The sequence below is a fragment of the Psammomys obesus genome, unplaced genomic scaffold (assembly GCF_907164565.1).
Source record: "Psammomys obesus unplaced genomic scaffold, mPsaObe1.curated_primary_1811, whole genome shotgun sequence".
Lineage (NCBI taxonomy): Eukaryota > Metazoa > Chordata > Mammalia > Rodentia > Muridae > Psammomys > Psammomys obesus.
The window spans coordinates 649997-675267 of NW_026587215.1; the positions used below are offsets into that span (position 1 = coordinate 649997).

Here is a 25271-nt window from a genome sequence, read left to right on the forward strand (position 1 = left end):
TGGATGGATGGATGGATGGATGGATGGATGGATGGATGGATGGATGGATAGATGGATAGATGGATAGATATTAGACAGATAAATGGGTGGGTAGATGGGTGAGTGGATGGCTGGCTGGATGTTGGACAGCCGAGTGAAGGAATCAGCGGTTGGTTGAGTGAATGGATGGATGGACGGACAGACCTCTGAGCAGACAGCTGAACGTGCTGACGTAAGCACAGTGGGTTGACGGTGTTTGGACAAGATGACAGAGAGACCTTTGTGGCAGTAGGTGTTGCCGTGACCCTGTCTGACCTTAGAGACCCTGGGTAGGGTCCCCCTACCTTCTTGGCACTGCTCTTCGTCGCTGCCGTTGAGACAGTCAGGCTGCCGGTCACAGACTTTGGGCAGTGAAATGCATGTGCTGTCCTCTTGGCACTGGAATGTGGCTCTGCAGACTGTGGGTACAGAGCACGATGGTTGGAGGGGTCGCAGGACCGGGCTGGGGCTTCACGGTGACAGCGGATGCTTCCTGTATCACGTGTCCACCATCACAAACCCTTCTCCGCTCTGCACACCCGTCTCACAGCAGTCCTGGAAAGCCCCATCTCATTGGTGGGACCGGTCATGAATGGTGTGTCTGAGTGAGGTCCCCAGACGTCCAGGGTTAAATATGAAACATCTCCACCTGGCTCTCTCCACTCAGATGAAGAATTGACAAGGCAAGTGCGAAGCATCACTACCCAGACGCCTACATCAGCTGGTGCCTGGATGGTGGTTCTAGGGGACAGAGCTGGCATTTGCTCAGAATTGTTCCTGAGAGCCCTCATCTGGGGTCTGCCTGCCTCAGGCTAGAGGGATGAGAACCCACCCCATTTGAGGAGAGAAATACAAGACCCTACCCTGCATCCCCAGTCTCTGAGAGTCTCATCCCAGCAGACATCCCTGCCTGGTCCTGCTCACCTCCTTTTGGTTATTTCTCAGAAGACTGGCCAGGACAGATAACTGGCATATTTGCCTATGATGAAGGGAGAAAGCTAAGCTGAGGGTCACAGCTTGTCCCAGACACTGCCTTGGGCGATGGTGGGGGGTTAGCTCTGGGGAGGCCACTATTCCATGATGCTTCCATCTTGCCTTCCTGGCACAGAACAACAGCCCTGGGTTTTGGGGGTCCTCAAAGGGGGACCACACGTGGGGGTAAATCAGTACAGGGAGCGAGGAGAGAAGATGGCAGGCTGCTCACCACAGTTTCTCTCATCCAGGCCGTTGGGGCAGTCCTTGATCCCGTCACAGACAGGGACGCACAAGCCATTCACGGAGCAGAGGAACTCTCCGGGGCAGGCTGGGGACCCCCAGGAGGCCGTGGAAGCAGAAGGGCACCGTTAGGACACATGGCATGAAATGCATGTATCTGTATCTTCTGTGCACATGATCAGGTGCCCGGGCACCTGCTCCTGTGCCCGTGGCCCGTGCGGAACCACACAGGGACAACACACACAAAGGGACACATGTGACCACCTGCCCAGCACATAGAGCTATGCCAGTGTATGCACATGCGTGCACGCGCGCGCACGCACACACACACACACACACACACACACACACACACACACAGGCATACACACCCGTTGTACTCACGGTCTGACTGGTTGTACAAACTGTAGTATACTTGCACACCGGGGCCTGTGAGGGAGATCTGGGAGGTGAAGGTGATGGTAACGCCAGCTGAGGCCACCACAGGGATCCTCTCAGCATAGGGCTGCAGGGTGCGGAAGCCACACAGCCTAGGAGTGACCAGGGATGGCTCAGGTGCATGGGCTGGTTTCCCGGCCGAGAGAAGAAACAGCCTCGGTCCCTCTGCACGGACAGAGTAAGGACCAGGCAGCCAGAAGCAATGGCTCCCACCCACGTTCCCTCTATCTCGATTTTTTTTCCCTTTGGGTGGCTGCTCAGCCCCCAAGTCATCTTCTGGAAAGGAACTTGTTTGTGTCACTCCCCGGCTCAAAAGCTTGCGGCGGCGCCCCACTGCCTGGGGACAAGGGTCAGTCAGTCCAGATTCTGGTCCTCATCACCCATCAGCTCTGAGAATCTGGCAAGGCCAGAGCCTCCTCTGAGGCTCACTTACCCCCCTTGTTCCATAGGGAAAACGATCAAACCATGCATCTACAAAACGCTTCCATGTGTCTGCAGGGGCAGAGGACCTTGGCCGGCCAGCAGGCTGCGGTCTGTAGACTGCTGGCCCCACCCCACACCAAAACGGGACGGGGGGAGGGTTGGCCTTCTTATCTACAGATAGTTGGCTGGCGACCAACCAGGCAGGTGCGCTCAGCCCACAGACGGAGAGGTTTGAGAAGCTCTGCAAGGTTGGAACCAGAATTCAGGCCCCTCCAACCCAGTTCACTGCAGGAGGTGGGGCTCTGGAACCCGAGCCCCACCCCAAACCCCTGATGCTCACCAATGCTCACCATCACATTTCTGGCCAGACTCTGGCTTCAAGCGCATCTGTGACCTATGCCACTGGTAGTTCTCAAAGTCCAGAGGGAGACCCCTGGGAACCTAAAAGTCACCTTTCTAGCGATGCCCTTTGATCCTCCCATCCTCCCTCCCTCTCTCACAATAAAACAGCCAAATTTTCCAGGTAGGTGGCTGGTGTGTGAGGGCAAAGAACGTGCAAACAGTTTGAAGGGTCGATATTTGTGTCCGGAGATGTTGGGGTGCCCCACCGCTTCAAGGCAAAGTAAGGGGTCCTGGAAAGGAGCTGTTTTGAGAGGCCCAGAAGCCCCACAGCCTAGCCAACTGTCATAGAAAGGTTGGCCACCAGGATTTCGGAGAGCAAGCCTGGCCCTTTGTCCCCACCCCGGCCCCCCTTTTTATTTTCAAGCTAAGGAAACAGGTTCTTGTGGATAGAAAGATAGAACCCTGGCTTGTTAGCCTCAGAGGACGGCCTCAGGAAGTGGGCAGGGCATATGGGAAATATGATTTTTTAAAAAATGTTATTTACATTAAAGCATGCACTTTAAAAAACGTAAGTTTCCCCTTATGTGTGGGAGACATTCCCAGACCCCCCGTGGACACCAGAAATTTCAGGCGGTGCCAAACACTGCCTGTACTACGCTCTGCCTCCACACATACGTTGCTGGCTCTAAAGAGAGCAGTAGCTAACGAAACAGATTCACTTCTGGCATTTTCCGCTTCAGTATTTTCCAGTCACAGATTACCATGAGTAACCAAGAGGAACTGGAGAAGCAAGCGTTTCTGAAATTGTCAGGTTTAACTGCTGACACAGGCATTTCACCTAGGTGAGCGAGGGTGCTGGTCCCTGGGAAGGAGAGTAAAAAGAGGGGGGAGACAGAGCCCAGCTGCCCTTGACAGAGAAGAGCACCACCAGGGGGCGCCTTGAAGCAAGTCCAGCCCCTATCAAGCTAAGGAGAACCCCATTGTTTCTTGAAGGGGGTATAGATACATTTCGTGATATAGTTATGATAACTTATAGTTATCATGGACTGATATCCTAGGAAGGGGCTCCAGGAAGCAGACAGGGGAGCCAGGAGCATCCTGGAGCAAATTAAGATTTAGGCATGTGTGGCCCCCTGAGTGTCTGGTCCGCCCTTCCTCCTGTCTGCCAGACCCTCTCACTTAAGCGGCTAAGTGCTGGAGTCAGAAGGTGCTGGGCACCTCGTGGCCTACTTTGCGCCCGTGAGTTTGGGGGAGGGGAGATTCTTTCCCTCAAGCCTCATCCAGATGCTCAGTGAGAACCCGTCCACCTGGCATATCAGCGCTTCCCAGGGAGGAGTTGGAGAGATGCTGGGTGGATGGGCAGAAGCACAGGCAGGAGTGGGGAAGGGGCCAGGACTCACATCAACCATGCCCCTTTCTAAGGACAAGCTTAAGGGAGGAGGGCAGAAAGACAGCACTGAGGAAGCGACAGTAGCCTGCTCTGTGGTGGCCAGAGCATTTGACTAGTGCTGCAGAGCTGAGCTTAACTTAACATTACCACCTGACAAAGCTATGTGACTTTGGGGGCAGGCCTCAAGGCCTCAGCAGAACTCCAGGCCTTGGTTACGTGTGGTGGTGGCTCTATAGTAGGCTTCGAGCCATCCCTGACCCCACCTCCTTGCAGACATTTCAGAGAGGACCCGGAGAAATGGTTTTGGGGGAAGTGGCACCTGGCACAAGGTGGCTGCACGTGGCACTGGCCACAGGGCACTGGGGAAAGCAGAAGGACCACCTAGAGCCAGGCCAAGCCACAGGGGGCTTGCCATGGGCCTCTGGAGCCTGTAGTTCTGCCTTATCTCAGGGCTGGAAGCGGGCAGAAAGGGTCAGGCAGGTCACAGGGGAGTGACATCACAGGAGAGGAAATGAGGGCAGGTTCCTGGAAAGGGGGAAGCCAACAGCTGCTGCAGCAGCGCCCAGCGAGGAGGTTCCGTGAACCTCAGCAGCCAGCAGCCTGATCTAACAAGGACAAGAGCCACCACCACCTGCAGGCCACTGGAGGGCAAGAGGACCCTGCCAGGCCATAAAGACAGCAAGAAGAACAAGGTGGATGGCATGGGGGCCAAGGGTGCCCGGCCAGTAGAGGGGCCTCTTATCACTAGACTGGCATCTGGGAAAAGGGGTTCAGTCCCTCAATGGCTAGACCAAAGGACTTGGTCTCCCTCTCCCCTCCTCCATCTCTCGGGCCCTGGCTACCCACAGGGCAGATTTTCCAAGACACACTCTTCAGAGAATTTCCCAGCAATGACGTATCTTTAGCAGCCCACAGGAACCGGTGCGTAGCTCCCACCATGCCTTGCCTTTCACCAGGCCTTGCATGGGGGCAAGGAGATGGTTCTCCCCTGAGGGACCCTGCATCCCAAATAAAGGGCTGCGAGGAGGTGAGACTTAACCAGCTGCTTTCAGAGGAACAAGTGAGAGCCTCGGAGATGGCGGATCCTCCCAGCAGCAGGCAGGTGCGCTGGCTGAGAAATGACAGCCTGCACAGCCTGCTTGGAGCCTTTGTGGGGAAACATATCCTTGCACACACGGATAGACACAGCTGGGCAGGCATGTCCTGGGGGCCCAGCTGCCTGAGCTCAGCAATGATGTCACAAGCCACAGGGACTTTTAGCAAATGACTCAGCCTCTGTGCCCGAGGCTTCCCCACTGCCACGAGGCTTCCCCACTGCCACGAGGCTTCCAGCAAGTCCCTGAGATTCACGCTTGGAAACCAGAGCTCCAAAGTCTCGTATTAACAGCATTTGGAGAAAGAACAGATTGAGTCAGGGGCTGTACTTGGCGAATGCATTAACCTGCTCAAGACTTAGTAGAAGAAGGAAAGGAAGCACTCAAGTCTCAAGACCAGCCCTGTCATGCAAGCCGGTTTGGCCCAGCATCATCCCATGGCCCCCTCTGCCATGTTACGACTCAGCAGAAAGCCAGGCTCTGACACCATGCTTTTGGACTTCAGAACCATGAGCTACGCAAACCTCGATTCTTTTGAAACTACCCTGCCCTGGGGACTTAGCTATAGCCACAGAAACAATTGGGGACATGATCTGAATATGACTTCCTTGCACATAATCCCTTTCCATGTCTGCCTGGCACAGAATTAGAGCCAGTTAGCAATTGTGGTTGGGGTGCCCTCTGCCCACCATCATATTCAGTGTCCAGCAGGAGGGGTCTGTTTCATGTTGTTTGTTTTGTTTGTTTGTTTGTTTGTTTGTTTGTTTCTGTGGTAGAAAGACACTTCTGTTGGCCACAGTATGTCTATAGAGACCAAAGAATTACTTTTGGGAGTCGGTTCTCTCCTTCCACCATGTTTGTTCCAGGGACTGAACCCAGGTCCTCAGGCTTGGCGACGAGCTCCTTTATCCACTGAGCCATTTTGCAGGCCCATGCCCTTTGTTTTTTAGGACTGTTACTGGAGGTTACTGTGGTGGAGCCCAGGAATCGCTATGCTGTGTGTTAGGCTAGCCTTTTGTCCTCAGAGCCCACCCAAGCCTCATATACTGAGATGAGTTCCTGAGGCTGGGAGAGGTAAGTCTTGCCCAAGAAGGAAGCAGGGGAGGCAGGTTTTGAGCCTCAGGCTTCCTGCCTGTAGCTGGTGACTGTTGGGAGGAGGCTGGTGTTTATGTTGAGCTCTGAGCTCAGGGTCCCACAGCACTTGGTACAGGACCAGCCCAAACTAATGGCATAACCAGGGTTATGCAAGAGGGTGCCAGGCCCAAGGCTGTTCCCTCTCCCTCTGGTCTCTCAGAGATAGCGACGTCACTCAGGGAGGGAGTCATAGCTGAAAGCACAGCACCTTCATTCACGGAACTCCAGTCACAGGCCAGGGCCAGGGTTACCTGGGCTCTGATGTGGAAGCAGAGACCCTGGGTGTGGGTCGGTGGCAGAGGGAGCTTTCTGAAGGAGAGGGGCACCTATGACAGCACCCTTCCCCAGGAGGACACCTTCTGTCACCTAGATATCACAGGCTTATGTTACACAGTGGGCCTGCCATCCCAACAGCATGGGTCCATCACACCAAGGTCATTTTACACCCCCGCCCCTTTCTGTCACCATCCCTGATACATTGGTAAAAAGTAAGTACCGTCACTCCCTGCCACCCCCTGTTTAGAATAAGATCAACCAGTGCGGAAATGGGGCCCAAGCAGTGTCCTCAGTTGCTGGCTCTGGGGGACTGTCCATCCTTACCTTCTTGGCCAGCTTCTGGCTGCCCCATCCCACCCCCACCCCCACGCCTCACTTCACAGCTCCCTCTGTCTCCTGCAAGCTCCTGACAGGGCTTAGCTTGAAACTTTCCTGCAAGGAGGCCAAGGATAGGAGCAGGAAACAGGGTGGATGCCACAGGGAACACAGGACAACTCTGAGGACTGCTGTCCCCCCCCCTCCCCGGGAAGCCAAAAAGTACCATTGTCCTCTGGCTGTAGGGGAGCGGGAGAAAAGTGAGCAGTGCCTCTGTGTGCTTTCAGGTGCCCTGTGCCCTGTCCCCACAATTGGTGGGTCTATGCTAGGGGGCCGGATATGTGGCAGCTCCAACCTGTACCCTAACCGGGATGGACAGGATGCTGAGATGCTGAGATGCGCACCTGAGGCCTGCAGGGCATCTGGAAAATCGGGGGAGGGGAGGGTTGGAGTCAGGGTGGTCAGGCCAGCGGGGATAGTCAAAACAGGCTTTGCTGGCTTCAGCCTCTGCCACCTCCTAGGCTGGGGAAGGGGGTGGGCTTGAGATCCCTGTGAGGGGTTGGGGTGGGGGAGGAGCTACCTCCTGTTCTGGATCATCCACTGGCCCTGAGTACACAGTAGGTTGTACTTCTGCCTCCTCAGTGCGTAGGCATCAAACCAGAGTGCCAAGCCGTAGTCCAGAGAGGGGACCTGGAGAGGGAGGGCGGGTGATCACGTGTCAAGGTCGAGCTGGGGTACCTCCTCAGATAAGCAAGCTACAGCCCACACCCTCCCACTCGGGCAAGGCAGGATGTCCTCCCCCCCATCCCAGGTGCCAGGCTGCAGGTGGGTGGAACTCACGGTGAGATGCCAGGAGCAGTGGGTAGTGGGCGAGTAGTAACTGGGGTAGTAGGGTGTGTGGAGGAAGCCCTGCAGGTCCAGCCGGCCCTCCAGCGTCAGGTTCACCTGGCAGTCTGTATCGAAGGACAGCCATCAGGCTGGGTCCCTTGGCCCTCCCCACAGTGCCTCCCTGCACCCTGCGACCTCTAGCAGCAAAGCGTGGGGTCAGACATGGCTACGTAAATGTGCCTCTCGGTTTCCCCATCCACAAAATGGGGAGAAGAGAGCACAGCTCACCCAGTGGTGAGCCGATGCGATGGACACAGAGCATTCCGCCTGTAGGCCAGGTAGACCTTTGCTGCGTGACCTGGACACTGCCCTTAACAGAAGGCAAACTACGCTCACAGCAAACCTCATTGTACAGCTGTGACGGGAAGTCTCCTCCCTTTGCAAAGAGGGGGCTTGGAAGGGCTCAGGGCATGACTTCATGCTAGAGTATTTGCTTAACACATGTGAAAGCTCTGGAGTACATCCTAGCAACCCACACCCACACAGACCCACACACACATATACACCACACCCACACACAGCACTGTCACCAAACTTTTGGCTGCTTTGTTGAGTTCTTCTCCCTACCTCTCTACACCATCCTTATCCCTTCCAACCCCAAACACTAGGTAGGAAAGAAAGAAGGTTAGAGGAAAAGGAGTGTCGATATCATTAGACTACTTCCTGCTGATTGGGGGTGTGGAGTTCCTTGGAGTGGGTTTGATCTTCATAGTCAGGACAAAGCCAACCAGCAATTCAGCAATCCAGCAAACCAGCAATCAGCAACAAACGGCAACCAGCAACAGGAGCAGCAGGGGCTCCTCTCTCCCAGCTCTAGCGTTTACGTAGTCTCTGAAGAATACCCAGAATTCCAAACTTAAACTATCCTCAGCTGGCAAAATCACACCCATGCTAGAGCATGAGGCAAATCATAGTCAGCTTCTGTGGACAATCTGAATCCAACACGTGGGATTAAAACAAAAACATATTCCCAATATAACTGGGGTTTTTTAAGAAACCAAAATCCTCACACACACATACATACCACACACAGATGCACACACAGACACACACTGATGAGTTTTACATGGCAGGGGGGCGCCTCCACTGAGTCACTCAGGAAGAGCTGAGGGCTCAGGGCACAGAAACAGCAATTCAGTGACCTTGGGTTCTCTGGTCACCTCTGGTCTCCAGAGCCCCAATCCCTTCCTTCCTTGTTTGTTTGTTTGTTTGTTTTCTATAGACTGTGGTGCCTGAAAACCCGAGAGAACGCCAGCTGTCACACCCTGAAGGGCCAACGGGAATTATGAGTCACCCTGGGAGAGCCCCAGGGATGATTCAGGAGAGTAAGAAGAAACAACCAGACACAAGCAAGGAAATGCAGCTGCAAACAGCAAGGGGCCCTGAAGAGGTCCCTAGCCCTAGCTTAAGCTTAAACAGGGTCCTCAAGTTTAGTTCTGCTAACCCAGAGGTCAGCCAGGGGGCAGGGTGGAGCGGGATGGGATGTGAGAGGCAGGAAGAGCCAAGGGAGACCTCCTGGGGGTCCCCTGCCAGGATGCCTTTGACAGGGGCTGCCAGGACCAAGTCCTTGCATTCTCAGACCTACTAAAAACCAGGTTGGCCTTGGGAGGAGTGTGAAGGAGAGAGGGGGGAGGACTGGAAAGGAGGGGGGGATGCTGCCCAGAGAAGGCTTCCAGACCACCACCAATAGGGCAGAGAAGATGTAGGGCATGTCACCAGAGACCAGGGCTCCTGGCCACGTCTCTCCCCATCCTTGGTGACCCTCACCTTGGAAGGCCACAGACTTCACTGAGAGCAAGAAGGGGTCATAGTAGCTATGCATGCCCTTCTTCCACACCACTGCCATGACGGAGCCCGATGCCAGCACCTCCATGACGGGTTCCTGGCGGCTGCACCCGTAGACCCTGATGGAGCAGAGAAGAGCACAATGTGGCAGAACCCAAGAGATGGAGAAATGGCACCACCTTGTCCCCTGGTACGAAGTAAGTTCTCAGCAAACAATAGTACAACTCAGCACTGTCTACCCCGCTTCCTGAAGAACCCTGCGGGTCCAGTACCCCATGGCTCACCCTGGAAGAGATGGCCAGGGCCTTAGAGGCCCCCAACTACCCAGGACAAGAGGGGGTTAACCATGGCCCCATTTCTTGGATAGTCTCCACGTCACCGAACGGTGACCGAGAATACACACCCATTTTACAGATGAGAAAACCCAGGGCTCAAAAGGGCAAACCCCTTGTCTTAAGGCATACAGCTAGGATACAACAGAGCAGTGGTTGAAATACCAGGCTGCTGCCAGATTCTAGCATGTCCTAACAAGCCGTGTCCCCTCCCAGAGCGGACTTTAGGGATCACCTACAAGAACTGGTTAGTTACATCCAGCTGGGAAAACTGAGGCTCTGAGAAGGGAATGGGGGCCCTTGGTTGGCACAGAGCTTTGTTGCTTCCTCTTCCACTGCCCTCTATTGAAGTGGCCTTATGGGCCTGAGGCTACAGCGCATGGTAGAGTATGGCATCATACGCAGAGTGTAGCCTTTGACCCCGGGTCTCCCTTAGCCCTTCAGGAACTCACGAGGTGATAAGTCTCTTCTCCAGGGGCCCAGCCGCGTCGTACATCGCCACCCTGTCTCTGCAGTCAACCTGGGTCCACTCGAGCCTCACTTTAAGCATGAGGTCCTTAGGGCCCTGCAGGTGCCACAGGCAGCTGGTGGACTGCTGGTCGGGCCCCCTTAACCGAAGGACCTGGTTTGGCTTCACGTAGCTGTAACGGTAACAGCCTAGAGGGGGAGAGGGATAGAGCCCTTAGCCAGGAAGAGAGACTGGGAATGGCTACAAAGCTTTCTCCGGTCATGGTGGAGGGTGGGAAGGAGAGGGGCTGGGGCAGGCGTGGGCACCCACCTTTCTTCCCCCTGTAGCTTCCCTGTCCAGCCCCTGACTCACGCACTCACTCATTCATTCATTCATTCAACAAACTCACTGAGCCCTGTGTGCCAGGATGAATGCCAGACACAGATAGCACAGGAGTTGAAGACCTTGGACTCAGCCTGGGGTGGTACATGGGTGGCAAGGTTACAAGCCAGAAGGAAGCCTTGCAGAATCTGACCACAAAGCAGGTGTTGCAAGAGGACGAGGCAGACCTGGATCACACAGGACCAGCCCTGCTCTCTCCTGTGGCCATAGGGAGCCATAGCAGATTAGGCAAGACAAGGCTAGACATGGACCCCCCAGAGCAACACTGAGCAGTTCACACCAGGGCACTCATCATGGATCCAGAGGTGCCATAAGCACTGAATAAAAGCAACGACTGTCCTTGCAGTTGTGAGGAGAGGGGAAAAGGTCGAAGAGAAAGCTCTGTGGCTTGTCACCTTGCAGCTGTCCCCATTGGAGGCTCAGCCCCCCGCCACCTTCACTTCACACCTCCTCTGGCTTCTCACCAGTCCCCACACCTCAGGAAATCCTCCCCTAGTAAATTCAACTTAATTTAATACACTTAGTTTCCTTATTAAGTATAATAAATTAAATGCACTTATAAAATTTAATTTACTGAAAGCTCATTTAAACCACGGGCTTAGAAGCCATGCCAGAGCTAGCAAAGCTGTACCTTCCGGAGGAACCCATTAAGCCTGGCCCTGAGCTTCACGAAGCAAGGAGGCCAGGCACTCTGCCAGCAGGCTCGGGGAATCCAGGACTGAACCCGAGACTGGGTAGACAGCCAGTTCCATCCTGGCACCAACATGCCTCAGCTGTGTGACTCTGGCCAGTAGCTTAGCCACTCTGAGTTCTGCCATATATAAACAAAATCTTTGTCCTATCCTCCGCTGAGTGCCCAGGGCCAGGAAGGGTCTGAGGCCACAACAACCCGTCACCCAGCCCTGGACGGCCAGACTCCACTGGGGTACAGAGCTCCCTGGCACAGAGGCTGCCCAGGCATTTGCCTGGGGAAGGAAGAGACCTGTCTCTGCCATCCGGCTTCTCATAGGTAGACATCTCTGTTCTTTAAGTCTTTCTGCAAGCCCAAGCCTTACACTGGCCATTTAAATACTTTTCTGTTTTGAAAAGTAACTAAGCGGAGTGTGCCCTTGTCTAGGGTTACCTGAGAGCCCCAAATCGGCCACTGGCTGGGACCAGTAAGTAAGCATGTCTGACCTTGGTCTTTCCTAGGCTTTGCTAATGTCCTGAGGGATCCATGTCTCCACTAGTCAAGGTACTTTCCCCTTTTAGACCTGAGGAACTCCCAGGTCCCCAGGCTTGGGCCTGACACCCGGCCTGCACCTGAATGCCCAGTCTGACTGACGACTGACCTCTAGGAAGGCTTTGGATGGCTGAATCAAGAGCTGCTCCTTCCTTCCTGCCTGATTCCCTCCTCTGTCTCCTTCCTCTGCCTTGCAGGCCTGTCCACCCGTATCTCCTGCACAGAACCATTCTTTCCCTCACAGCCTGACCCCAGCACTGGCACCCAGCCTGTGATACTCTATGTGTGTGATCAGTCACCCAGACGGCCACAGGGAGAACAGGGGCCTGGAATGGGGGACCCAGTCTACTCGAAAGGAGTCAGCCGGCCTGATGTGATTCTGTGGAATCACATGGCTGGCATGCATGCTCGCCAGCTTCAATCCCAGCACTGCAAGTTCCCCTCCACCCTTTGACCTCTGTGCCCTGGGAGGCAGGGGTTCTGCTGGGCATCCACACAAGCAGAAAGAACAACTGCAGCATCAGAAACACAAGGCTTTCTACCAGAGCAGACCTGGCATGGAGCTGCAGCCTGATCTACAGAACAAGTTTCAGACAGCCAGAACTCTATAGAGAGACCCTGTCTCGAAAGAAAGAAAGAAAGAAAGAAAGAAAGAAAGAAAGAAAGAAAGAAAGAAAGAAAGAAAGAAAGAACATATAATAAATAGATATAAAAATTTTAAAGTCTTAATGTTCGGGCTAATCACATGGACAATGCACACATGATTGCTGCAAGCCTAGCACAGGAGGCTGGCCATGGCGAACAGTTGTTGCTGAGGCCCAGCACTGTTTATTTGGTGAACCCAGGGTGACAAGGCTGACACTGACACCTTGCTGACCATGATCTTTCAAAGGATCTCCATGAGGCAGATAAGAGGAGGGTGGTGGCTTACTTGGGGTGTTATTTTTTGCTTTGACAGCATCTCACTCTGTAGCTCAGGCTAATGGCCTCCTGAGTTCTGGGACCAACGCATGTGGTAGGTACCACACGCAGCTGTGTGATGTTACTAAAGTCGTCTCCTGTGATGAAAAGTAAAGCCACCGAAGGCAGAATAAAGGGGAAAGGGGGCTGTACCAAGAGCCTTTCTGACAGCACGGAGAGTTCTCAGTGTAACACCCTGGGGTCCTGAGGAGTCAAGGTTAGATTTTTTTTTATGTATGTTAACGAAGATCCTTATCTCTTTTGCCTTTTTGAGAACACAGCAGAACCTTCCAGAGCTCTGTGACGTGTGATGTTGCAGAAGACCAAATACAGACACCCACAAGACACCAACAGACAGGTGTCACAGTACCTTTCTTCAAGGCAAATTGGTTTTAGGGAAAACTGCCACTTCTTATTTTTAAAAAAATATTTTGTTGATATGAATGGCCTTGTCGTTTTTTTTAAAATAAAGTCCAAGTTGGGCTTGGTGGCACATGCCTTTAATTCCAGCATTCAGGGACACAGAAGCAGGCAGATTGCTGTGAGTTTGAGGCCAGCCTGGTCAATAAAGTCCAGGACAGCCAAAGCTAAACAGAGAAACCCTGTCTTAGAAAAAGAAAGAAAGAAAGAAAGAAAGAAAGAAAGAAAGAAAGAAAGAAAGAAAGAAAGAAAGAAAGAAAGAAAGAAAGAAATCCAATATGAGGGCCCACACCTGAAATCCCAGCACTCAGAAGACTAAGGCAGAAGAGTCGAGAGTTTGGGGCAAGCCAGAGCTACATTGGGAATCATTTTCTTAAAAATAAAACTTAAGCCTGCATGGTGGTGCATACCTTAATCACAGCACTCAGGAGGGAAAGGCAGGGAACTCTGTGAGTTCAAAGGCAGCCTGATCTACAGAGCAAGTTTCAGGCAGCCAGAACTCTATAGAGAGACCCTGTCTCAAAAAAAAAGGATGTATAATAAATAAATATAGGGGCTGGAGAGATGGTTCAGTGGTTAAGAGCACTGTCTGCTCTTCCAGAGGACCTGGGTTCAATGGCAGCTCACAACTGCCTGTAACTCCAGCTCCAAGGGATCTGATACCTTCATGCTGATGCACATAAAATAAAATAATTTTAAAAATAAATAAATGAATAAATAAATATAAAAATTTTAAAGTTTTAATGTTCAGTGGATCGATAAATGTCTTCTCAGTGTTTTGGTTTCAGTCGGTAAATATGCCTACAGTTCATGGTCCCCTGGTGGGATCAAGGAGTCCTGAGGGGAATTGCCCTAGGTCAGACAGGAAAGGGCCAGATAGAAATGTCAAAGGCTAAGACCAGCTAAGAGTCAAAATTGGGAGGAGCTTCTAGATCAAGAAGAAGAAAAAAAAAAAATCCAAACAAGGCATTTTCCCGTCATTTAAAGGTGAAATCACTGTCAGCTCACGGAGCCACCAGAGCCAGCTGTCACTTACAGAGTGGGCTTGCTGGCACAGCCACAGACTCATCAAGACCTCGAGGGACAGGCTGTGGAGGGCTGCGTGTTAACCAAGAGATCTTGTGTCACTGCAAAAGTCACCCAAGGTCAGAGCTCCACCGCCTGGTTGTGCCTAACACCAGATTGTGTCCGACTTTGCAGCATCCTTGCAGACTGCCACTGATGACAGACAGGCGGATGGGTATGTGCACAGAGAGAGAAGGTGGATATACGTATAGATGCCCCAGAGAGGATAATACACACATAAAGGCGGATGATACCGGGGATGAGAGATAGCTAGATGGTAGGCACATAGATGATAGACAGGTGACAGAGGACAGACAGACACGATAGAAACAAGATCTGTGTTCCTGCCTTCCATAGCACCCCTCATCATGGCAGGTATATCTGGCCCCACTCAGCATAACTCTAAATGAACGTCGTGGCTTTAGCTTTTACAGTGTGCTTTGAGATCAGTGCTTCCACACACTGAGGGCAGGGGGAAAGGGAATCAGAACAGGAGTGACTAGGATTTTAAGCTTCTCTCTGAGAGGGGTCAAGGCGTTGCACTCCTCCTTCAGCCCTGGATGGGAACTCCAGCTGGTACAGGAGGAATCTGAGCACCAGAGCCTGTGTTCAGAGTCTCAGGGTACACTAGCCCGATAGGATCTGCACAACCCCAGGAGTCACCAGTCCATAGACTATAGCATGCACGGTACCCTTAGCCTGGCAGGACAAGGGTGAGCCAGCTGGCATCTGGCTTCTCAGGCCTGAGCAGCAAGCCAGTGGGGCCTCTGGGAGAAAAGCAAAACAATTCTAGCAGTGTGGTATCATCGGAGACAGAGAGAGGAGAGCAGGTTAACCCAGCTGAGGAGGAAAGGGTGAAGAGTGAGTTCTTGAATGTGCCAGAAACATCCCCATCCAACAGACCAGTTTAAATCCTGAGTGGCCCAGGGACCAAGCATGGATTGGCAAGACTGTCTCTACCTTCAGAAAGAAAAAGGGCGGGAGGGGAAGGTTGAGTTGAGTGACAGGCTTCTACATGACTGACCTACACAGCCCACCACCCACAGCGGCCATCTCACTCGCATCCAAGACTCACACCTCTCCCTGAGCCCCCACACCTCAGCCTTTCTCAGAGCCCTCACCCAGTGCCCCCCATGACATCCCCCAGTGTCTCTAGGTCAGACTCCCTGCCCCCACACAGCAGGAGCCTGGGGACCCACCCACCCCCAACAATGGACCAGACAAGAAGACCTCGGATTCAAAAGGAAAGAGGCCAGAGCGTGGACACAGCAGCGTACCCAGCGTGGAATTCAGTACGACTATGTCGTTCACGCTGGCTTCTGTCAAAAGGAAAGGAACAAAGAAATAAACGAGGGCAAAGCCAAATAAACGGGACACTGAAAACACAAACAGGGAAGAGGAGCTCAGCCAGGCTCATCCAAGGCCAGCCCCCATGTCACCCACCCTTTGCCCTGGCTCCCAGGGTCACAGGGGGTTCCCTGAGCATCCCACCCCCAGCAGGGGAACAGCCTCCCCCAGCCCTGCTGCTCTAACCGCACCAGGAAGCCCCTCCCAGTACTGACCCAGGATCACCAGGCTTTCGGGGTCCACCTCATATTCCGTCTTATAGGAAGCCAGGGTCGAGCTGTTGGACAGTAACTCCCCCGCCAGAAGCCCTCGTACCACCTCAGGGCTCAGCGTCAGCCGCTGGTACTCGGGAATGTCAAGGATAAACCAGAAGAAGCATGTGAGGGACCCCTCCCTAGGCAGAACAGAAGTGAAAGGGACCTGAAGTCCCATCCCTGCCCAGCCCCCCCACCCCCCGAGACTCAAGGGAAACGGCTGAGACCCAGACCTACTGGGCACCTACTCTGCTTTCCTCTCATGCCCGCCCATGCCTCAGTTTCCCCATGTTCTTTGTTTCCTTTATAATTGGAGTTTTGAGAAACAGGATGGTTAGGGCATTGTGTCAGATGCTTGCAGGGCCTGGCCCCCTCCTGCCCCCTTAGATCTGTGGCTTTCATGGGGGTCCGTTTAGACTGGGACAACTCACCCAAAGGAGTAGATGGAACTGGAGTTGTAGTATAAGCCCAGGTGAGTGCTGGCAATCAGCTCTTTGAGCTGTGAGAAGGGAAACGAGGTCCTGGTTACGCTCCATGGTGGCCTAGGTGCAGGCTTCCCAAGTCCCTTCCTGGTCATCAAACCTATGCTAGCCACCATCCCAAGCACAAGGTTAAGCTAGGCGCAGCCTAGCTCACCCCTTGTCCCCCGCTCCACCCCACAAGCTCTGGAATAGCCAACCCACTCTGGGGGTTCAGTTGGCCTGCTGTTATTGAGGGTAATAGGGCACACCTGGGACACAGTACGAAAAGAGCCCTGAGGCTGTTCCCTATGAGGCCAAGATGCCGGGGCACAAAATATTCAGTTCTCTGGCTCTCATGGCTGTGCGATGCCTCCCACATTTCTACCTGGACCCCCCTGAACACTAGTTCTGTGCCTGGTTGAGGGAAGAAGGGGCTAGCAACCCACCGTCCCTAATGGGGACTGTATGAGAGGGGCAGGGTCCTGAGAGCTACACAGCTCCAACTTCCCTGCTGCAAGAGGCAAAAATTAAGGTCTCTTTCCAATCAGTTGAAGCCTGTGCTGACTCCTCCCCTCCCCCAGCACAGCCCCTTCTTAGGCTACCCAAGACAGAGTTTACCCCAGTGAGCCCTCCCAGAAGAGTGAGGGCCAAACCTTCCAGAATCCCCCACACGTGCCTTTGCCCTTTCACCGTCTCACACGTCCCCCTCCTGCCCTCCCACCCGTCCCTACCATCCTCTGGGCTTTGGCAGCTTCACTGCGGAAAGCAGTGGACTCCCGTCGGGCCAGGTCCGGGGAGAAATGGCGGTTGAGCACCCGGAGACTGCCAGTGTACACCTGGCTAACAGTGGCTTCTGCCTTGTACCCTGGTCGGAAAGGAATGGGTTATCAAGGGAGCATGTCCAACAGCCTCTTTGCCCCCCTCAACTCCTGTCACTCCAACCCTCAGCACATCCCTGGAGTCTCGTGCCTCCCAGACAACAAATTTGGGAGTCGCCGTGGGCAAAGGACATTGACCGCTAAGGATGCCAAAGAAGACTGGGTAGAGACAAAGAGGAGATTCTTCCTTGGTGGAGGAAGCGGAGGAAGTGAGAGGATGAAGGCAAGGACATGGCCATGGCAAGGAAGACTGCGTGCTCCTGGCCCAATACAAAAAGGGACGCTGGGCTTCAAGATTCAACAGTGACCATGACAGAGGCTAAAGGAGCTGGGGCTGGGATAGGAGCAGAGCCAGACCCCACAGGGTAGATGAATGCAGATGTTCACTGGAGGATGCCGCAGGAAGAGAAGAGGCTAAGAGGGGCCTTCTAGGGCACATGGAGGATGAAGGGGGTCCCGCCGTGTAAGGTGGGAGGGGTTGGGATCTGGCTTCACACCCTCTTGGGGGGAGTGGGAGGCAGAGCCCTCATGTTGGCCTTTTTTTTTTTTTTTCCTTGAGGAGCAGAAGGGGGTGGGGCCAGTCTGGAGCTGTAGGGAGACTGAAAGAGTGAGGGGCCTAGCTACAGACCCCACAGAGCAGCAAGGAAGCCAGGCACAGCTCGCATGCAGATTCAGGTTGCTCATTTCCCAGGCATCTCTGGGCTGCCCATTTTCTCTGTAAGGAGGGTGGGACATGCTTTCCCATCTAGCTCCTCACTCAGTGCTGGCCTGAGCAGGAAGGGGGGTCATCCTAACAGCTCCCCCAGGGGCTGCTTCAACTCTGAGTCCTTTTAGGGGGTAACATTCTGTGGTACAGTCTAGAGCTCTTGTCCCACGCCCTGGGTCTTCAGCCCCAGGTAGAACCCCACTGGGGCACAGGAGAAAAGGCCAGAAAGATGACTGCCAGTTGAGTGCCTGGCCCATCAGCCCTGGAGACTAATTACCCAGTCACTTAATGAAACTGCCCTCCAGCCTGCACTATTTGGGGTGCTGGCTTCCTGTTTGGTGGTGAATGGCTACTCTCAGTCTGCATTCCTCAGCTCTGAGAATGACTCATGAGTCACCATGAGACAGTCCCTGTTTGGATATGGGGACTGTGCTGGTTACATTTAGGTCAACTTGACACAAGCTGGAGTCACTAGGAAGAGGAACTCTCAACTGGGAAAATGTTCTCGCCAGACTGGCCTTTGGCCAAGCCTACAGGACATCCGCTTGATTGATGTGACAGGGCCCAGCTTACTGTGGGAGGCACCACCCCTGCACTGATGGTCCTGAGTGACAGAAGAAAGCAGGCTGGTCAAGCTGTGGAGAGCAAGCCAGTAAGCAGTGTTCCTCCACGGCGTCTGTTTCAGCGCCTGCTTCCAGGTTTCTATCCCGACATTCCCAGTGATGGGCTGTTACCTGGAAGTGTAAGGTGAAATAAACCCTCCCCACGCCAGGTTGCTTTTAGTCGTGGTGTTTTTATCACAGCAAGGGAAACCCTAAGACGTGGATCTTCAATGTGTCACCTTTCTCTCATCTGAGCTGAACTAGGTGTATCTGTTTCCCTAGTGCTGTTCCAAGTGAATTGAGCCTACCAGGAGCTGAAATTGTACTGGTGTATATGTCCAGAATGAATTCTATGCAACTCTTTAATGAAAAGCCTCCAATCATGTAAGTAAGCTGGGCTCTCCTTTCTGTGGTTTCCCAACCCCCTTCACCTCCACAGTCATGACAGGTATGTTACAATTGTATTTGACACCGTAATAGAATCATGAGAACAGGAGCCATCACTGGGGGCTAGCAAAAAGTCCAGTGCCTGTCACTGGGTGGATGGATAGATGGATGGATGGATGGATGGATGGATGGATGGATGTTTAGATTATGGATGGATGGATTTTGGGGTGAATGATTGACACATGGATGACAGATGAATAGCTGAATCATTGGATGGTTTAGTTGCTGATGGAGAGATGGATGGGTAGATGATGGATGAATGGATGGAAGGATGGATGGATGAAGATTGTATAGTGGATAGATGGGGAGGATTGATAAATGTATAACAGAGATAGATGGTTGGATGAACAATGGATGAGTAGATGGATGGATGATGGATAGATAAATGGATGAATGGATGGTCAATGGACAGATGGATAGATGATAATAGACGGATTGTTGTATGAAATGGATAGCCGAGGGACAGATGGATGGATGGATGTTGGATGGATGTTAGATGTTGGATGGATGGATGGATGGATGGATGGATGGATGGATGGATGGATAAATGAACGATGAATGGGTGAGTGATGCCTGGATGGATGAACAAACAGATCAATGAGTTTTCTATACCATATAGAAAACGTTTTCACAGGAACAGACTAATCTTATTGATCCACTTCTTTTTACGATCAAGGGTTGGAGGTGAGCTATCCCCATCAGGGGGATAGCTCAGGAACATCAAGCTATGAATGTGAGGGTGAAAGGGTGCTCCTAGGCCCAGAGCATGGCCAACTGTTCCTGGGGCTCCATGGGACTACTTGAAGGCTAAAGGGCAAAAGTCAGATATGAGAAAGAGGTTCTCGAGCCTGAGTGCACTCTAGTGGTCCTCTTGATTCTCCACGCTGAGCCCTGGAGACACAGAGGTGATGAATCTGTGGTCCTCTCTCCAGAGGAACACCTGGGGCTCAAATGAGCAGAGGCACTAATTGGTAGCAGGTCTCATGGGTGCCTATGGGCCTCCTGAAGCAGAGCAGGTTGGCTTTGAGCCCAAGGGATAGCCCAGGAGGGCTATGCAGAGGATGGCATGCTCACACTTCCTGGCCAGTTCAGACCCAAGACTTGGATGCTAAAGAGTCCGCACTCCCTGCCTGAAGGAAGCGGGGTGTGGACTAAGCCATGGGACTCAACAGAAGTCCAGCAGTATACCCACCTTGAAGGACATGGCAGATAGTGACTCAAGAGGTAGAACACAAGAAATGGGAAAGCACCGTTGAACCTGGAATCCTGGTTCATCCTACTGTGCTCCTCACAGCCATTACAGTCCTCCCTGAACCTTCCAGTTGTCACTCCAACTGGGCCCTCATTTTCCATTACCTAGGAAATACCAAAGTGTGACTCCTGCTGAGGCCAGCGCAACCAAGACCAGCAACAGCGGTGTGAAGCGGAGGTAGTCCCGGCTTTTTCTTTTGGTGTTTTTTGGGGTGTTGAACATCCCCCCTGGCTCGGCAGCTTCCTGTCCATCACCTCCATTTCCCTGCCCATCAGACGCTTGGGGAACCTCAGTGGCGGGCCTCCTGGTAGAACAGGGGAGCCGTAGACATCTTGGCATCTGAAAGAGAGCCTTTGCTGAGACCCAGTGGTGCCCAGAAGCAGGGCAGCACCCCTGCCCTTTGCGTGGAAGGGCAGGGACCTGGGAAGTGGTAGAGGTGGCCTCCCAGGACCATCCCAGGAGACAGGTGGCAGGGATGGGTGGTTTGGCTCCCCGTGGGTCCTGAGGCAGTGCTCACAAACAGGTGGGAACCATGAGCACAGACTTCTGCCTCTCTCCCAGGGGATTCCATGTGGGACATGCTTTTCCTTCCTTGGGGTCTCCAACACAGTCAATATAGGCAGCCCAGTCCCCAGACACTCCGAGCCATCCCTGTCCTGGACCCAGACCTCCAAAGGCAAGTCGCACTGGCCTTTGTTCTCCTCATGTTCTCAAAACTTCCTGGAACTGAGGAGGCCCCAAAAGTCCGTGATCATCTCATGCCTTTGGAGACATTTTACATATCGCCTTATTTAATCCCACATTACCCAGGATATGGACCACTGTCCCCTTATGCTCTTCCTCATCCCTCTGGACGTTGCACCCATTAGACAGATGAAGAAAATGAGACCCAGAGTGTCCTGGGAACAGCTCTGTCAGGCCAGGATTTGCCTATTTGAGTGCCTGGGATTTACCCAGATGGGGGGTGGGGGGAGAAGAGGTCCAGAGAAGCTAAGTCCCCTAGTAAAGATCACACAGCAGCAGCTGACAGTCTCTGTGACTTTTCCTGTATTCCGGCTATCTCCTATAATTAACTAGTTATGGTCAAATGACAGTAGGATGTCACCTTGCCTGGTTCCTTCTGTCACTCTAACTTAGATACTCCCAAACAAACTTTGGACATAGAAGCCTCCCCGCTCCACACACTCACACACTCTCTCTCATACACCACGGCAAAAATTCCAGTTCACTGGGATATTGCTCTCTCTCTCTTCATTGATACCTGTAGAGGTCACTGTGACTCCAAACTGTACCCCCAGAACATGCGCTGGTGGGAGGAGTCACTTGGACTGTTGGGGCAGCCTCCTAGATGGGCATCCTGCCTCCTGTGTCCTCCTCCACTCCATTCTCCACATCCTCACCAGGAAGGTCTTCTGCCCCCTGCCTTCATCCATCTGCTCTGGATCCTTCCATGGCTCCCAGCTACCATTCCGGGCATCAAGCCTGCTTACCCTCTGTTGGCACACACATTACCCTTCATTCAAGCCCATGACACCTCATCTTAGCATCACCACACTAGGGTTAGACGGAGTGTGGGGACCTTTTTTTATGCACTGTCTGGCAATGGGTTCAGGGTCGTTGGTTAGTTAAGCCACTTATTGCCCGTGGGCACCCTTGGTTAAAATCAACAGGCCTGGCTTTGGGCCTTGTTTCTCTTCATCTCCTTTTTTTGGGGGGTGGGGGTGGAGTTGGGGAAGGGTTCGAGACGGGGTTTCTCTGTGTAGTCTTGGCTGCCCTGGACTTGCTTTGTAGAACAGACTGGCCTCGAACTCACAGAGATCCGCCTGCCTCTGCCTTTCAGAGTACCGGGATCACAGGCGTGAGCCACCGCTGCCCAGCTTCCACCTCCCTTTAAAAAGAAAAAAAAAAAAAAAGATATGGGGCTGGGGAGATGGTTTGCAGAGCAAACACATCTTGCTGGACAAATGTGAGGACCCGAGTTTGAATCCCCAGTGCTCACATAAAAACTGGCTGCGATACTGGGCATCTGTAATTGCAGTGCTTCAACAGCAAGATGGGACAGGGAGACAGGGGAGCCCTCGAGAGCCAGATAACACATACAAGGTCCTATTTCAAACAAGATAGGAAGGCGAGGGCCTTTCCTTTAACTGTCACAAGTATGCTGTGGCATGTGTGTGCTTTATTCATACACAAAGAACATGCACACACAAAAAAACAACAGAACAGAACGAAAAAACAGAGCCATGAGCCGTGCTTGGTAGGGCACATCTACAATCCTAGGCCTCAGGAGTCTGAGTCTGAGGCAGGAGGATCATCTGTTCCAGGCCACTCCAGGCTTGCTTGTCTCAAACAAGGCAGCTAGCAAGCTAGCAAGCATAATTAATTAATTAATTAAAAGGCAGTCCTTCTCTCAGATGAATAAGAGATGCTAAGGTGGAGCAATGGGGCAGCCAGGACTCCAGGCACAGTGCCCTCTCCTCATCTCATTGCCTATGGGAAGCAGGGCTTGGGTGGCTTAGATACTGAAAGGATGCTGAGCCTGCCCCAAACCCCTCAATTTGGTGACTGGGTGAGTCAGCCCATTTTGTTTGAGCTCTTATTTAGAGTCCAAATCCATGCTGGGCATGGGGGTGAGGTTCACAGTGAATAGAGCCCTTGGCTCCATCTTCTGCACCCACCATGAGGATGGCCACTATTAGGCAGTGGGGCTCATTGTTCTGAGGTCCGGTCCATCATCAAAACGTGTGGCTCTACCTTCCCTCTGCATCGAGAACCGCCAGCCTTGCTGTGTAGCCCAGGCCAGCCTTGAACTTGCAGTTCTCCTGCCTCATCTCCCGAGTGCTGGGATTGCTGGCTCTCCCCGTCCTTCCTGACATCTCCTTGGCTCACATCCAAGCCACTCTTCCCACCCTACCATCATCTAGACCTCTGCATCTGCCCTCCTCCACAGACCCACTGTCACTATAGCTGATGACCACTCCCATCAGCGAATTCTCATACAACCCCTCCCCCAGGGTGATGTCATCACCATCTACCCAGCTTGCAGGCCACACATAGCTCCAGCCATCTAGAGCACAGTCCCGAAGGACCCCATGTGTCTTCCTCTCTTCTTCCTCCTTCGAATACAGACGTTCACTCTTTGCTGGATTGCTAACCCACCTCAGGGCCTTTGCACTCGCCACCTCCCCTGCCAGGGGATTGTTCCTCCTTCAGTTTGTCTCATGGCCCATATTATCTCCTCCAAGTCTTTCCCCCTTCTTTCCCTGCTGACACTTTCTTTATGGTATTCCTAGAGGCCTACTACCGTGATATACCCGAGTTTTCTGTCTTCCCTCCGGCCGCACAAACATGAGGCTTTCTCCGTCACCGTGGTGTGTCCTGCTCGAGTGGACCATCCCTTGCTGCCCAGTGAATGAATGTGAGATCCCAGGCCCTTCCCACCTAGCCCAGAGACGCCACCCCCACAAACGGCTGACCCATCCCCCACCACCTCACCACTTTCTTGCGTCTTGACATTGTTTTGCTTCCCCCCTCCGCCCCGATTATAACCTTGTCCAACAAGGGCAATAGTAAATTTTGTGCACCACATGCCAGTCACCTGCCCGAGCATGGTGTTGGTTGAACCGTAAGCCCCACGAGTCCTTGTTCACTGACAGGCAAGTGCCCCTGCTTCCCCAAATGTTTCCTCTTCTGCTGAGCTCTCTCCTGACCTGCAAGCCCTGATGTCACCTCCACGCTCAGTGGAGACGACAACCTCCTTCTAAAAATTCTCCCAGAGTGCCCCTGGAGGGGTGGTGGCCCCATCAGTGCAACTGAGCAGACGGATGTGTTCTCTGACCCACGATGTGGTGCCCCTAGAAGCGGACAGTCTTCTTCCCTGGTGGGAACATCTACCCTGCACCCTTTCCCGCCCGCCTGACAGTGGGGAGACCCCATCCACCCTCTGCAGGCTGGGTTCACTGGGGCAGGGCCACCAGGTAGCACAGTACAGATCCGGATTCAACCAACCGTATGAGAAAGTTCCCCTCCAGCCGTGGACCGGATGGCGACACGTAAGCCCCATTCTGCCTCCAGCGACCTCGGCTGTTTGCTTTACTGTTTATTTTCAGTGGGTGCTGACTCAACCAGGAGATGGACTCCCTAAGACTGAACAGAAGGGCCGAGCTGGGACTCTGACCCAGGGACATAAGAGGTACGCGTTGGAGCTTGGAGGAAGTCCTGCTGTGAACCGATGAAGCTAGGGGCCTGAGGAACTGACTGTTGGGAGCTCCCGCCACACACATAAATCCACGTATACCCACCCCAAGCTGTGTAGAGACTGAGACACATTGAGGAATGCACACCCATTTGTTCATTACACGGACCCCTAGGCACACACCCTGGCCTCCCATGTCCTGGCAAACACACACACACATACACACACTAGCTCCAGCCTACAAGGCTCCTGTGTGTAGATTACGCATGGGTACAGAGTGGGGCTCTGGGTCTGCCTTGTTCTCCAGAAAGCCCAGGTTGTGAAGCTGCGTGTGGAATGAGAAATAAGGCCACCAGCCCCATAAACTGGGCCCCTTCTGTCTCTGCACACCTGAATCCCGGGCCACTGGGTCCCTGGAAGCCCTCCAGCACCCCACACCTTAGGCCCCAGCTAGGTTCGCTCCACCCACACTTCCCTAATGGCAGCTCAGCGCACCCCGTGGCCTCTGTTCCAGGTCACTCTGGCCGAGGAGGCTCTGGCGGGCCCAGCTCAAAGCAACATGAGCCACTCAAAGCTCCATGAAGCCAGGACTGACTTTCGGAGGAGATGTGGTCATGGGGAGATTCATAGGTCCTTGTCCCATGTCCCAGAGGTCCCTGCTTACCTTCAAGAGTGGAAGGTAGGTGCCGGGCCTGCACACAGGCCTGGAAGCCTCTGTTTATCCAGGCCAAGGTCACTCCACCCCCAGCTGGCCAGCTTAGGTTGGATCAATGGCCTGGAACCATGGCTGGGGTGTCTGGCCCTTGTCCTCTGTGGCCTGTGGCCCCAAGCTCCATGGGCCTCCTTTCAGGTCCAGGGCCACAATGTAACTGAACGAAGGTAAACAGGCAGGAGGCAGGAGGCAAGCAATGCCCGCCTACCCAGCCCCGCCCTGCCCGGCTGGGTACCCAGGGGGCTGACAG

The 25271-nt window shown here is 53.4% G+C and overlaps 1 protein-coding gene across 2 annotated transcripts in view; it reads right to left on the reverse strand.

The window, feature by feature from the left end:
- Positions 1 to 25166, reverse strand: part of Tmprss6 (transmembrane serine protease 6) — a 29942-nt gene extending 4776 nt beyond the window's left edge. For both annotated transcript variants that reach the window (XM_055603062.1, XM_055603061.1), the window contains exons 1-13: positions 24974 to 25166; positions 20219 to 20453; positions 16961 to 17094; positions 16200 to 16267; positions 15730 to 15908; positions 15445 to 15486; positions 10103 to 10307; positions 9301 to 9437; positions 7486 to 7598; positions 7226 to 7335; positions 1618 to 1763; positions 1223 to 1321; positions 324 to 437 (exon numbers count right to left, since the gene is read on the reverse strand). In XM_055603062.1, coding sequence (XP_055459037.1) covers positions 324 to 437; positions 1223 to 1321; positions 1618 to 1763; positions 7226 to 7335; positions 7486 to 7598; positions 9301 to 9437; positions 10103 to 10307; positions 15445 to 15486; positions 15730 to 15908; positions 16200 to 16267; positions 16961 to 17094; positions 20219 to 20453 — 1582 coding nt within the window. In that variant the 5' untranslated portion in view covers positions 24974 to 25166. The remainder of the gene's footprint in view (positions 1 to 323; positions 438 to 1222; positions 1322 to 1617; positions 1764 to 7225; positions 7336 to 7485; positions 7599 to 9300; positions 9438 to 10102; positions 10308 to 15444; positions 15487 to 15729; positions 15909 to 16199; positions 16268 to 16960; positions 17095 to 20218; positions 20454 to 24973) is intronic.
- Between the last annotated feature and the right edge of the window lie 105 nt (positions 25167 to 25271).